This window comes from Drosophila gunungcola, assembly GCF_025200985.1.
Source record: "Drosophila gunungcola strain Sukarami chromosome 3L unlocalized genomic scaffold, Dgunungcola_SK_2 000002F, whole genome shotgun sequence".
NCBI lineage: Eukaryota > Metazoa > Arthropoda > Insecta > Diptera > Drosophilidae > Drosophila > Drosophila gunungcola.
The window spans coordinates 3,373,945-3,387,252 of record NW_026453178.1 but is presented as its reverse complement, the minus strand read 5'-3'; the positions used below and the strand labels follow the sequence as shown (position 1 = coordinate 3,387,252).

At 38.6% G+C, this 13,308-nt stretch overlaps 2 protein-coding genes across 10 annotated transcripts in view; one reads left to right on the top strand and one right to left on the bottom strand.

Moving 5' to 3' along the window:
- LOC128257938 (serine/threonine-protein kinase ULK2) overlaps window positions 1-13,308 on the top strand; it is a 21,257-nt gene extending 7,949 nt beyond the window's left edge. The window contains exons 3-12 of one of the 2 annotated variants that reach the window (XM_052989244.1): window positions 8,924-9,011; window positions 9,175-9,300; window positions 9,424-9,497; window positions 9,562-9,722; window positions 9,783-9,919; window positions 9,980-10,129; window positions 10,611-11,798; window positions 11,861-11,997; window positions 12,121-12,256; window positions 12,325-13,308. In XM_052989244.1, coding sequence (XP_052845204.1) covers window positions 8,924-9,011; window positions 9,175-9,300; window positions 9,424-9,497; window positions 9,562-9,722; window positions 9,783-9,919; window positions 9,980-10,129; window positions 10,611-11,798; window positions 11,861-11,997; window positions 12,121-12,256; window positions 12,325-12,401 — 2,274 coding nt within the window. In that variant the 3' untranslated portion in view covers window positions 12,402-13,308. Of the gene's footprint in view, window positions 1-8,923; window positions 9,012-9,174; window positions 9,301-9,423; window positions 9,498-9,561; window positions 9,723-9,782; window positions 10,130-10,610; window positions 11,799-11,860; window positions 11,998-12,120; window positions 12,257-12,324 lie in introns of both variants that reach the window. The other variant, XM_052989243.1, reaches the window with a different exon arrangement.
- LOC128257951 (toll-like receptor 3) lies at window positions 1,333-7,581 on the bottom strand. 8 transcript variants are annotated; one of them, XM_052989265.1, is made up of 8 exons: window positions 7,141-7,581; window positions 5,927-6,122; window positions 3,598-3,794; window positions 3,288-3,541; window positions 2,938-3,213; window positions 2,509-2,794; window positions 2,269-2,430; window positions 1,333-1,969 (listed from the first exon to the last, which is right to left on the bottom strand). In XM_052989265.1, the coding sequence occupies exons 2-8, from the start codon at window positions 5,977-5,979 to the stop codon at window positions 1,815-1,817; spliced, it is 1,383 nt and encodes a 460-aa protein (XP_052845225.1). In that variant the 5' UTR covers window positions 5,980-6,122; window positions 7,141-7,581; the 3' UTR covers window positions 1,333-1,814. The 8 variants fall into 8 exon arrangements, with proteins under 8 accessions (XP_052845225.1, XP_052845224.1, XP_052845226.1 ...); XM_052989264.1 differs by having other exon boundaries at window positions 7,257-7,581; XM_052989266.1 differs by having other exon boundaries at window positions 7,370-7,581.

Here is a 13,308-nt window from a genome sequence, read left to right as displayed (position 1 = left end):
AAATTAAAAGGGGAATTATAGTTTTTAAAAGTATACCCAAACTAGTAATTTAACTTTAATAATATTGAAGACTTACCTATTTTGTTTGGTTTTCATTATACTTTTTTGTTGCCTTTCGTTTTCCGTTTTTGTTAATACGCATTTTCTTAATTTACTACAATTCAAGAGCACATTGGATACCTATATGTTTAACCTCAAGTTTGTTCAACTCAATTTGGTCTACAGGTGTTTGCATGCTTTTAGCGTTCAGTGTTTATATACCATCTATTATCTTGAATTAGGTCAAATGCTCGTGGCACGAGAATTTGCTTGCTTTGGCGAGCATTTTTACTGATAAGATTTTGGATAGGGTTGTTTTCTTATAAATACCTTTGAAATAGGGTTAGTTGAATTGTTAAATAAGATATGTATTTAATGCATAAAAATTACAATTTAAAAGATATTCAAAAGATCAATTTTTATCAGATAAGATCAGAATAATATTTGGTAATTTTCAATTTAGCTCAGTCTTGAATTAAATTACAATTTGAATAGATGGCTATTTCGTTTATGAGTACGCATTCTATGCAACGTATATTTATAATTTTTTTTAAAACATTTAATATTCTCTAAAAAGCATTTACATCACATTGTTTGTAAAGTCTTTTCTAGCCTTAATACTCAACAAAACAGATAGTAGTTCAAGGAAGAGTGTTTTCAAAATAGTTCGAACGTAGATCGAAAGCCCAATCTTTCGTTTTTGTTTTGTTTTTAGTTTGCCTACCAACGCCACATTGTTGTGGCCACACGATTGCATGTCATCGGCATAGGTGGAGCAAAATCAAGCTGATGGGGGTAAAAAGCGATAGGAAGGGAGTGTTTCGTTTCATCTGCTGTTTATTGTAGTAGTTGGTACATAGTCGCTCGCCTGACTTTGGCCCCATTTGCCTTGTTTGCTCTGTATTCTAATTTGTTTGCCACCGGGGAGACGGAGAGGAGTCCGCCATTCCCCGGAATATAATCAGTTCGTTTTTGTGTAGTTGATGAATATTTATTGGTTCTGCGGCCACGTGTTATGCCACCCCGCTTTTCCCACCATTACTGGCTACCTTGGCTCTTCTGATTTGTTTATTTATCTTGCCAATATTTTACGATGTGTTTATTCGGGGCTTATTTTTGTTTTCTGAGGATAAGTATGAGATAGGAAGAGGTTGGGATAACAATCGAATCTATCAGGTGTTGTGTTTTAGGGAATCGCAAACGCGTTTACCAAATTATACGTTTTAACAGTCTATACTTACCCACAATAATATCTTAAATTATTCCAATGTTTACATTAAAACGCATTCCTGCTTTTCGTCTATTTACAATAATTACTTTTATTGTATTTTGGCAAAAGTCTAAGTCTAAGAACTAAAGTATCTATTTACTTAATTGTGGCGATGGAAATTTCTTTTGAAACTAAACCTAGATTAGTGCCAGGGGTTTGTGTGGGATCCCATTAGCCAAGTTTTCCCTAAAGAAAAGAACGATAGGCGACTAGGCTGCTTAACCTACTCCGACTTAAAACTATTATCTAATATCGGATTGGGGGAATTCATTTCCTGGTAGCTTTTGTGCGGGAAAACAATGTAATAGAAACTACATTTAGGTGTCACGATAGTTGAAAACCGAGTCAAAGTAGTAAACTAATTAGCCATATACATATTCACGACGGTATACCTATTTATAATCTATCAAAAATGCCGGCAATATGGAATTTGTTCGCCAAACTGGAGAAATATGATTCTCTTTTCTTCTTTCTTTGTTTTGGTGTTTGTTTTTGGGAAGTGATCTTAGGCTAGCTTATTCAATGGTATCTCCTCAGTGGGATGGACCTGATCCTTTGGCTCTGGTTTGCTAGTGCGGCAGCATTTGGTTTTGATGCCGCCAATGTCCTTGCGGCAAATGAGGCCGATGACGATGCCAATCACGGCCAAAGTCATGATGCCTGGAGAGAAAGATTGAACTAAATTAGTACGGTCTACAAATATAAAAGTCAAATTTTTATAGCTCAAACGATCACTTCATTTATCACTGTTTTATGTTAAAGTTTAATCCTTAACTTTAATTCGTTAATTAATAAATTTGAATAAAAGGTAACTTTAAGATTGAATTACATATAGTTTAACATTAACTTGTATTCTGTTTACAAAATTCATTAATTTGAGTTCATTAATGTATTTTACCAATTATTAAACCAACGTTTAAGTTATTCAAATTTAAGTTTTAAGCAAAAGATGTACTTACAGATGAGCAGCGTGTTGATAGTCTCCGGGGAGATCTCCACCTGGTTGGTCTTCGACTCCCCAGGGGATTCCACACTAACCCCACTGCTGTTGGTCACTGAACTTAGGATTGCCGCCTTGGCCAACTCTGTGCTGTTGTCCATTTTTCCACGATTGCGTGTGGCTGTGTGGGATTAAGATGGAAAACGCCACGTTAGCAAGATCAGACATAACGTAATGGGTTATTGTTTAAAGATCTCACCAGTTCTGGGCGGTGCAGGCGTGGTGGTAACTGGCTTCGGAGTAGTGGTGGCCACGATGGGAAGACCGGAAATCTTCTTTATCGGCGTCTCCGTGGGCAGAATCAGACTCTCGTTGAAGGAGGTGCCCAGCACGAATTCATAGCAACTGATGTCGAAGTGGAGGAAACTTATGGTGTCAATTGAGGGCAACAGATTACACAGCTCCTCGATGTTCTTCTGCTCCAGCTCTGGCAGCTTTAGTTTAATTATTTTTGTTAGCGGCGTAAAAGCTTTCGTATTGATTTGCTGTTGAATAGAAAAAGCGTGAGCGGGACAACTATATATGTGGCATCGCAAACACAGCTGTTTTGGGGCTGCGCCAACTATCGATAGAACGATAGTGCTCCGATAACGATATTATTATCGCACTTTTGGCGCTCGATTCTCACCTGTTTGAAATCGTTCTTGCTCAAGCGAAGTATTTGCAGGGCACTCATGTTCTCGAACGTCTGCTCCGGCAATTCCGTCCAACTGCAATTGCTGCAACTGAACTCCACCAAATCGGGCTGGTTCAAAAATGATCCATCGAGGCGTTGGGTTATGGAATTATTGCTCAAATCGAGTAATGTTAGTTCTTTGGCGGCGGAAAATGTGTCGGGATCGATTTTGGTTAGTCGGTTGTTGGTTAACCGCAGACGCTGCAAACGTTCCGAGCCTTGGAAGACCTTAAATTGGGAAATCATTTAATAATAAAAGGGTGGTTGAAAACTTTCATGGTTGGATTTTCTTTAAAACTCACCTCCTTATCTATGTGACTGATTAAGTTGTGATTCAGATTAATGTCCACCGCTCGGGAAAGATTTGCGAAATCCTCTGGCCTCAGTTCGGCAATTACATTGTGGCTCAGATCGATGATGGCCGCCGTTTTGGGCATGTCCAGGGGCACATGGGTTAGATGGGCGTTCGCACACTGAACGTATTTAAAGTCCTCCATGCAGAGACAGTTGCGCGGGCAACTGGGCTCCAGGACATGGTTGCTGCGTCGTGGTATACCTGTAAAATAATTCACTCTTACTCTTTTGGCCTTATTTTCACATAATTTTACTCACTAAATATTGGTCGAAATGTGGTGGTGGTCGATGTGGAGGATGATAGTGGCATCAGTCTATTTTCTGCTGTCTCCGGCGTTTCATCGCCTGTCGTTACCTCGCTGTAATCATCGTCACTATAATCATAGTCCTCGCTGGAACTGGGCGATCGTTTTGCCTCCTCACTGCCCGCTGGGGCGGCATTTGTGTGGCTAATGCTGGAAAATTGCAGTTTAAATTAATACTTATTAGGGACCAGTGTAAACAAGCAATATCTTATAACTCTCGAGTTCTAAAATACTTTTAAATCATTAAATTTCAAAACAATTCTCATTATTTATGCCGAAAAACGCTAAGCAATTATATTCCAACTGAATTCGCAATTCAATTTAAGCAATTACTTGACGAATTTGTAATGTGGTTTTACCAAAAACCCAAAATTGTCAATATTTGGCTTTAGATTGCCGGTTCTAAGTAGAGTGTGCTTACATCATTCACGTCTTGAAGGCGAACACACCTCGCTAATTTGTCCTGAAAACGCTCTTGACCTATTTTGCCATAGCCACGCCATAGTCATACACAGAAACGTTCGTTTTCCCCGCTATCATTATACGCTTTTGTTTATGTTTGCTCCACGAAAGAGCATGAATGAATATACCGACATATGTGAGAAAACATTTTTCTATACAGCAGTGGTCAAAATAATAACTTATACATTTATGCAAATTAATTTTGAGAAGTTAATTGACTAATATGTAATAGTTTTACTAAAAAATTTTATAAAAAATCGATGAGGTGATTTTTTTGTGTTGTTTAATATTATAAATACTGAAACAAAAACAGATTTTTTTTATAATTTGTATACAAAAAAAATTTTTATGAATAACTTTATTCTTTTAAACGGTCTTACATTGCTGAAACGTACTGTAGATACTTTAGTAAAAAAGAAACAGCCGAAACCCGTTTACTTCATGGCAAAAGAGACAACTTGACCGGTTTTTTTCGCGATTTCGTTTACTCTCACTTTTATATGTTTTGTTTTTTTTTGCTGTGATTTGTAACCCCTCTTTACTTTTTGCGACTTGGCTCGCCTGATTCTAAATCGTTCGTTATCCTGCTTTATACGACTTCGGTTCTGGCAAATGTATGAAAAGAGGTGGGATTCGGGTAATAGAGTAGTTCAAGTGTGTCTTAAAACTGTCATTTGGAATTCTCTTCAATTGCGTGACTTTTGAGTGAAGTTTCAATGATACTCGTCAGGCCATAAAAGTGCTATTTTTGACAGGGTAAACGACTTTATAGAACCGAAGCTATTGTTGTTCAAGAGTTTGGTACCGCAATGTGTTGATAAGAAATGCATTTATTGATAGATTCCTACTGGCTAATAAAGATATAAAAATCGAACGTAACCGAAATGCCTTCAAGCTTCAGCTCATTAAAGTTAATGTCTATTACGAAAGATTTTTAAACTGTAACTAAGCGTGACGACCTAGTCAACGCAATTCCCTTGACTACTTGAAGCCAAATGGCTAAAATTGGAAGCGGCGCACTCAAAAGCACTCTACTTTGACATTTAACTGAAGTGGATGAAAAAGCCTTAAAAGGTCTAAAAATCAATAGGAACAAGTTGTTAAGTGCACTAGAGAAATATTCGTGATTTACTTAAACAATTCTGAAATCAAATAAATTATTTTGTGTTACATTTAATTATGCTCTATGTTAATTGGCAAATATAACAGATTCCTTAAACTCAATTTAAATTAAGTTTTTATATCTCAATATAGGAAATGTTATATTTTTTCTTCCCTGTAAAAGACCAAAATAAAACAGAAAAAGCAAGACAGTTGTAAATTTCAGCTCTTTTGAGTGGTTTGATATTGGTAGAGAAATTCGAACCGATGACCAAACAAATTTGATAAGAATAAACGGTATAAATTATCGGGCAACCGGGGATTGTTATTATTTTTATCTGATTGTGTGATACGATAACGTAGAGTGTAAATTCATGCAACCTATATATAATAAGCGGCAATTAAGAGCTGTTGCCGTGGACTATCAATAAAAAAAAGTTGCTATTTTTTTATAACCCCATGCGTGAGTATTTCCTTCGGCATTGATATCTCAGTGGTGAGCGGGTCAAAGTCCCGTTATTCAGGTTCACCTGTCGTTATTTCGATTTGAGTGAATTAATCATTACGAATGTTGCTCAACGGAAACTTTGCCCCTTGTCTTTATTCTTTCGTTTTTATATAAATAAATGTATTACTTTTCAGAGCCCAATAAGAATTTCAAATTCGTTCGTTTAAAACACATCGTAACCGGTAAATATTTATTGGATTTTGATTTTTACCTTACGCTTAGCAAAAATATCAAGAGTAATCCAAACTTGTAATACACGTGCATTATTATTTATTGTTTGTTTATTGTTATTTGTTTAGCTTTTGTTTTCACTGGTTTTCAGGGTTTGTTGTTAATATTTGTGTTTATTTATGGGATTTAATTTCATTTTCTTAGTATTTGCCAGATTTGATGTGAATATTTTGAAGCTGAAAATAGATTCGATTAATTTTTCAGAGGTTTTTATTTGCTTTGCTTTGCCACTACACTTATACTGTTCTTCTGTTTTCGTTTTGAAATTATATTTTTACGAGTTGGTTCTATTGGCATTTGCCGGTTTACTTTTGACAAAAATGTATTAATAATTTTTGGTGAAACCTTCACTCCGCTCGCACAAACTTTTCCATTCGCTTGTCGTCTCTCAACTGAGCAAAAAATAGTTCGCCAACAAATGCGATGAAAAGAACAGACAGGTGTGTGTGTCTGGGTCTAAGAGAGTGGAATGCCAAAACATTATCTCTCTCTCCCCTCTATCTCTCTTTTTTAATCTCTCATATGTTTTGTTTAATGTTTAGCCGTTATTGCTAATCTTATCAGTTCTCGTTTTTAATTTCTATCTGCCTCCCTCTCTCTCTCGATTGTGGTTTTCGTTTTGTTTTTAACACTACATTGATTGACATAGTTTATTGTATTATTTATATTAATTAATTGTAAAATTAAAGTTACGTTAATGTTCAAAAATTAACAATGTCGTTAAATTGAATTTAGAGTAATAATAATTTAGAACAGAAATCAATTTCACAGCCTTAATCAAAAGTTATATAGTTGGTAATTAACAAACAAAATACTTATAAAAAACCAAATCAGTATTTGACTTGTATTAAATATTATATATAGATATTTACTAAAAAAAATAAAATAAAAATAATATTACATCACATCGTATTGATTATTAAAGAGAGGCCATGCTTAATTAGTAAACACATTTCATCATACAATGGACAATGCTTGTTTAATCAAATTTTTTAAACAAAGTAATTCAAAGGATTAACAGAAAAATAAGTCCATTAATTTTGTAATGTATATCGTATTGAATTATATATTTTGCTAACTCAGCTTTTAATTATAAAATTAATTCCACACTTGTCAGATTCGAATTAAAGGCGATCACCATGAACTTTACTTTTGATATAACAGATTGTGTCTATTCGCAGTTTATTAACATACATAGTTTACTGGAAAAGTGAAACACCAAATGACCAAGCTGAATCATTCCGATTAAATTAGACGTGATTTGAGTGATAAGTTTGTTTGAATATTTTAATGAAAACCCCTTTATTCACCGAGTACTAAGTTAAACTGTTGTTTTAATTCCGTTTCATGCTTCTTTGTGTTGAAATTACTGTGTGAACAACTTATTAGAAGCTTTGTTTTTATCGCCTAGAAATATGTTGACCTTTAGTCCATTGCGTTTACTTCAAATGACTCGCGTTGTTTTATATTTTTATTTATGGTAAATTGGGTAACACACTTTGGAGTTTTATTTTGATTGCTAATTTCGCTGTGCAATTTCACTAACAAATTTTGATAACTTTGTTTCTGGAAAATCTGTTATTTTCATAGAGCTGTGTGCAGCGCGACGCCGTGCGATACGTGCGAGTGTCGTTTTGAAAATGAGCTTCGAATGAAACCGCAGAAGCGGCGAGCTCAAAAATGCGAGAGATACAATCGAGGTCTTAAGAGCGTATTCTCTTGTCTTTTAAAAGCTCTCTTAATTATTATTTCTTGAAAAAAAGAAACAGTGAACTCATTATTTCCTAATTACGCAAGTGCATTTTCCAATAAATCGCTGACTCATGCGCACTTGTTGCCGGGAAAAAAATATAATTTTAAAATTCTGTCTGGTGTTGCTTTTATTTAAAATTAAAACTAAAAAAAAAACCCTCCACATAAGGAGTGTTTCCCCATTTCGTTTAAACTTTTACTTTTATATTAATGTATTGCCATTGCCTGATGTCACTTTACATGTCAATGACTTTTTTAATGTTCTTTTCTCTTCGCCTCTCTTCTGGGGTTTGCGTTTTCACAAAAAGCGAGTGAAGTGAAATCTTTTGTCATTTCAATTTGGCTGTTTAATTGCCTAATGTTTGTGTTGTTGCTGCCATTGCTGGCTTTGTTTGCTCATTAAATTGTAAGTGGTCCATATATTTTCTCATGGAAAGCAAAAAATCCATAAAAACCCTCGGCACACATATTGCTGTGTAGATTTTGGCTGTTTGTACGTGTTGAACACTATAGACATGTCTTTGATTGGCGGCCTCAAGGTCAAAAAATCGCAAATCCTTTTGGGCAAAGCGCTCAGTCCAGTATAAGGGAATTTTGGAGAGACAGGGGTTCTCTTAATTTACATTTTGCCGAAGGTTGCTTATACAATTTATTGTTTAAAGCTATATTGCACTAGCATAAATCATTTTTTAGGTTTTAAAACTTTCTTAAAAAATGATAAAAAATTCCATATTTATTTGGATAAATAGTAAAAAAGTGCCCAAGGGTACTACCCCCTTAATTCTTTATTATCACTGGCGACGAAATAAACCGGAACAGAACTTTTGTTAGATAACCGACAAAAGAAAAAGCAGCTGGCTGCTGATCCATAAACATATTTCCCTAATTCCAGTTTTTGATTTAGAAAATTGCCATAAATCATATTCGCTTTGACCTTGCCGTTTTCTATGATTGTCTGCGGTTTGGACAAAAGACGGGCAGCTGGAAGGCGAAAGACAGATGGAAATACCGACTGAATCTCGAGACTCTTACATTTTCGCACTGATTGGACTTAATTCATTTGCATGGGTCGCATTTTACTGTGAGGTCTTTTGGGGTCTTTGGGGTCCGAGAAGATTAATGTGCGTTTGAACTCTTTACTCGGGCTTGGAGGCGAAGCTCTCTTAATTGAATTTTCCACTTAGCTCTACTCACTCTTTTTTCTTTTGCGACTTTCTCTTTACAGTACTGTAATGGTGGCGACTTGGCGGATTATCTAAGTGTTAAGGGGACGCTGAGCGAGGATACCGTTAGACTTTTCCTCGTGCAACTAGGTAAGATCGGAATATCTAAATATCTAACCCCAACTTAACCTAACTAACCGGAAATCAATCTTTAATACTCATAACCCAATTATTTAATTTATAATCATAAAAAATTCATATACATTTTAAGATCCCCAGAACTTAACTAAATTCTGTTTTCCTTTAATTGCAGCTGGTGCTATGAAGGCACTTTATACCAAAGGAATTGTGCATCGTGATCTCAAGCCACAAAACATTTTGCTATCGCACAATTATGGCAAGACATTGCCAGCTCCATCGAAAATAACCCTTAAAATTGGTTAGTAAAAGATTGGTTTTATAAAGCTTAAACCCTAAAAAAAACTAATGTTCTCTAATAAACTGGTTATTGCTAAAGTACTTTCTTTACTTAATGTGTCTTAACCTGTTTCTTATATTTTAGCCGATTTTGGGTTTGCTCGTTTTCTGAATGAGGGCGCCATGGCAGCCACTCTGTGCGGATCTCCCATGTATATGGTAAGTAAACCATACATAAAACCAGAAGAAATCTAAGTTAAGTATAAATTGTATGTTCTTATAGGCTCCCGAAGTGATCATGTCGCTGCAGTACGACTCCAAGGCGGATCTCTGGTCGCTGGGAACGATTGTCTACCAGTGTTTGACGGGCAAGGCGCCATTCTATGCACAAACGCCCAACGAACTGAAGTTCTACTACGAACAAAATGCCAATCTGGCGCCAAAGTAAGATGTCTTTGAATATTTCCACAAGCGGAAGAGAATATTAACCCGATTTCTTTGAAGAATTCCAAGTGGCGTGTCGCCGGATCTGAGGGATCTGCTGCTGTGCCTGTTGCGCCGCAACGCCAAGGACCGCATCTCGTACGAGAGCTTCTTTGTGCACCGCTTCCTTCAGGGCAAGAAGACGGCCGCGTCGCCAGGTGAGCCAAGCCAAGCAGCTAACCTGCGGCGGCGAGTCTCTAAGAGTGCTGTTCTTGCAGTTGACATGCCACCGCTGGGCGGAACGCCGCCTGCCAAGGCCAAGAGCCCCTTGCAGCAGCAGCTGGAGCAGGAACTGCAGCTGGTCAAGCTGGCCGAGCAGCAGCAGAAGGAGCGCGAGGAGCAGGAGGCCCAGGAGGAGGAGAACACGGGTAGGTGTCCTTGGAGGTCTTTGATCACATTGTGATTACTTGTATTTTTGTTTACCACGTATGTATATAAGCCCTTAAAAGAGGGTTTCTTTAAGTATTAACACCTCTTAACACAACTTCACCGAACCTAAATAGAGGTGATAATTGTTAAACAAAATACAGAAGTTAGCACCTTGCCATACTTAACAGCTTTTTAATGGCTTTAAAATACCTTAAACGGTTTAATTAAATGTAAAACTATGTCAAATTAAGCATTTTATGATATAAATTATATATATAATTTTTTTCTTTTAACTTTTTCCTAAATTTTACAGATATTATTATAAATAAATGAATATATTGACACTAATAACATATGAATAACACTTTTAATATTTATAAAAGTATTTATCTAAAAGTTCCCTTTAGATTTATGATCCACAAAAAAAAAAAAAAAACAATTTATTAAATTATTTTTAATTTGTTTCTTACTTTTCTTTAGTTTCCGTGGTGGCCAATCCGGCCATTTGTGCCACCATCACCAACGTGGGTGTGCTGTGCGACAGCGAGAACAACAGCGGCTCGTGCAGCTCCCACGAGGACTCCGATGACTTTGTCCTGGTCCCCAAGAACCTTCCCGAGGATCAGCGCCAGGGCTTGACCCAGGCCCAGGCGCAACCAGCTTCCGGTGGCCAGCGCCAGCAGCCGCAACAGAATCAATCCAGTCCGCCACGGCCCAGCAGTCTGCCCATTTCGGAGCCCAAGCCAGTGCCGGCTCCAGCCCGTCGCCAGGTGGCCAGCAATGCGGCCGGCTCTCCGGCCAGACAGGGCTCCGGACCGCTGACGGTGGCCACTCTGGGCGGCCAGCAGATACCCCGGTCGCAGCCCATTAGCGTGAAGCAGCCGCGGCCGGATCAGCGCAAGAGCAGTGTGAGCAGTGACATCAACTCGATCTCGCCGCCGGCGGTGCAATTTGCCATTGGAACGCCGCCCACGCGGATGCGTTCCGCCTCTGGTGGATCGCTGTCGGAGACACCGCCGCCGCATGCTCCGAGCACCTGGCAGGTGTCGCCGGGCCACTCGCAGTCGCCGTTGCGCCGCAGTGGCAACAGCTCCCCGGTCCTGCCGTCCGCAGCGCTCACCAAGCTGCCCACCCTGGGCAGTCCCACGATGCTGGTGGCTCCGGGCTCCCTGGGATCGATTGGCTCGGCGGGCAGCGGATCGGAGAACAACAACCAGCACCATATGCTCGGACCGCGAGCTTTCACGCTGCCCGAACTGGGGGCCACCGGTGGGCTGCACAGTCTGCTGGACACCGGAGCCGGCGGTGGTGGGGAACATCATGCATTCCAGGCCCCAGAGCTCTCGGAGGAGACGCTGATGGACCGCGAGCACAACGAGACGCTGTCCAAGCTGAACTTTGTGCTGGCCCTCACCGACTGCATCCAGGAGGTGGCCGACTCGCGGTGCGCCCCGCTCTCCACGCTGATGGTGGCCGGCAGTCAGTCGGCGGCAGCAGCTGCGGCGGCGGATGCCCAGCAGATACCGCCGCACGCCCCGGAGCACTGCAAGCGGGCGGAGCGCCTGGTGCTGCTCGTCCGGGGACTGCAGCTCCTCTCGTCCGGCATGAATCTGGCCTCCCAGCAGCTGCGCAATGGCCAGCTGAAGCCGTCGTCCAACGTGAAGAATGGTAAGTTGAAGTCATTTTCATCCAGAGCTTGATATTCTATAATGTTTGTTGGTTTCGCTTAGCTTTGCTCACCATGAACGCCAAATACCGGAGCATGCTGTTCGAATCGAAGCGCCTCAATGGCAGCGGTCTGTTGCAGAAGGCGAATGCATTTAATATTACGGCGGACAAGATTCTGTACGACTATGCTCTGGATATGGTAAGGAATACGTTACTAAAGCTATGAAACAGACTGTATTTGAGTAATATAATTCTTTTGTTAATATATAATAATATAATATAATACTCCTAACCTAATGCCTGATTTTCTATAAAATTGTAGTGTCAAGCGGCTGCTTTGGATGAACTATTAAAGAACACCAAGAATTGCTTTGAGCGTTACAACACCGCTCATATTCTGTTGCATTCGTTGGTGCAAAAGTGCAATCATCCGCAGGACAAAATGCTGCTGAACAAATGTAAGTCTCTAGAAATAAACTTAACTTAATAAATAAGTAAATATGTTAAACGTTGATATTTCCAACAGATCGCGATGCCGTGGAGAAGCGTTTGAGCATATTGCAGCAGCATGGCTACATATACGTGACCGATGAGAATGCCTAAGTAATCGGGGCAGAAAGAGCTTTATTCCAACCATGAAACACCGGCAATCTTCACAACATCAACAACATTTCCTTAAGTTATTCACCGTTTTCGTTGGGAGTGCAAACATGTGATTGAAACAAAAACTACACTATCCATACATAGACATACCGACAAATAATTTAAACACCACCCACAAATCATTTCTGGCGTTCTCAGACCCTCGAAAAGCTGTCCAATGTAAATAGTTTGAGCTATGCAGATGTATGTAGTTTTTGTTTTTCTATATAATTTTCAGTCCGCGCGCGGCAACCATAATTGTTAAAGCTTATATTGAGTGCAGATGCAACATGAATAAGGGCAGATAAGAGTCCATATAGTCGTAAGATAACCATAATATAACACATATATGTTTACATATATACAACACGAAAGCTAACCAAGCAAACAACATTACATAACGTAAAGGGCAATATGCAAGCCAAACTCAGTTTAATTCTATTTTAAAAGAAAGAAGCGGCAGAACCCAGATCCATATATCATGTGCTAGAATTTTCCCCGTAGTTGTAATGCCTATTTTCTTATTTAACAATCTAATATTCCCCTATTATTATATTACAAACATACCATACAATATTTATGGCTGCACTACACAAACAATGTTTACAATGTGCTATGTTCATAGTTTTTAGTTAGGTCTTTTCTAAAACAACTTTAAAGAGGTATTTAATTTTATGACAAGAAGTTTATATATTTTAAAGAAACTTTTTAAGTTTTTCTACAACCGAAGCCCACAAAACTTTCGAAAAAAAATCTATATATGTATATGGTATACAAAAAAGAGAGAAACACATAAAAGAGTGTATAAAAAGGAAAATAAAATATCGATTTGAACTAATATAAAAGTACTAAAGAAAATCGTAGTAAA

Bases quoted from the DNA above. Each gene is read 5' to 3' on its own strand.
- LOC128257951 (XM_052989265.1), bottom strand. From the start codon at position 5,979: ATGCACGTGTATTACAAGTTTGGATTACTCTTGATATTTTTGCTAAGC. The intron at 3,214-3,287 runs GTGAGTTTTAAA...TCCCAATTTAAG, and splicing joins TCAGTCACATAGATAAGGAG to GTCTTCCAAGGCTCGGAACG. The intron at 1,970-2,268 runs GTAAGTACATCT...CTTTCTCTCCAG, and splicing joins TATCAACACGCTGCTCATCT to GCATCATGACTTTGGCCGTG.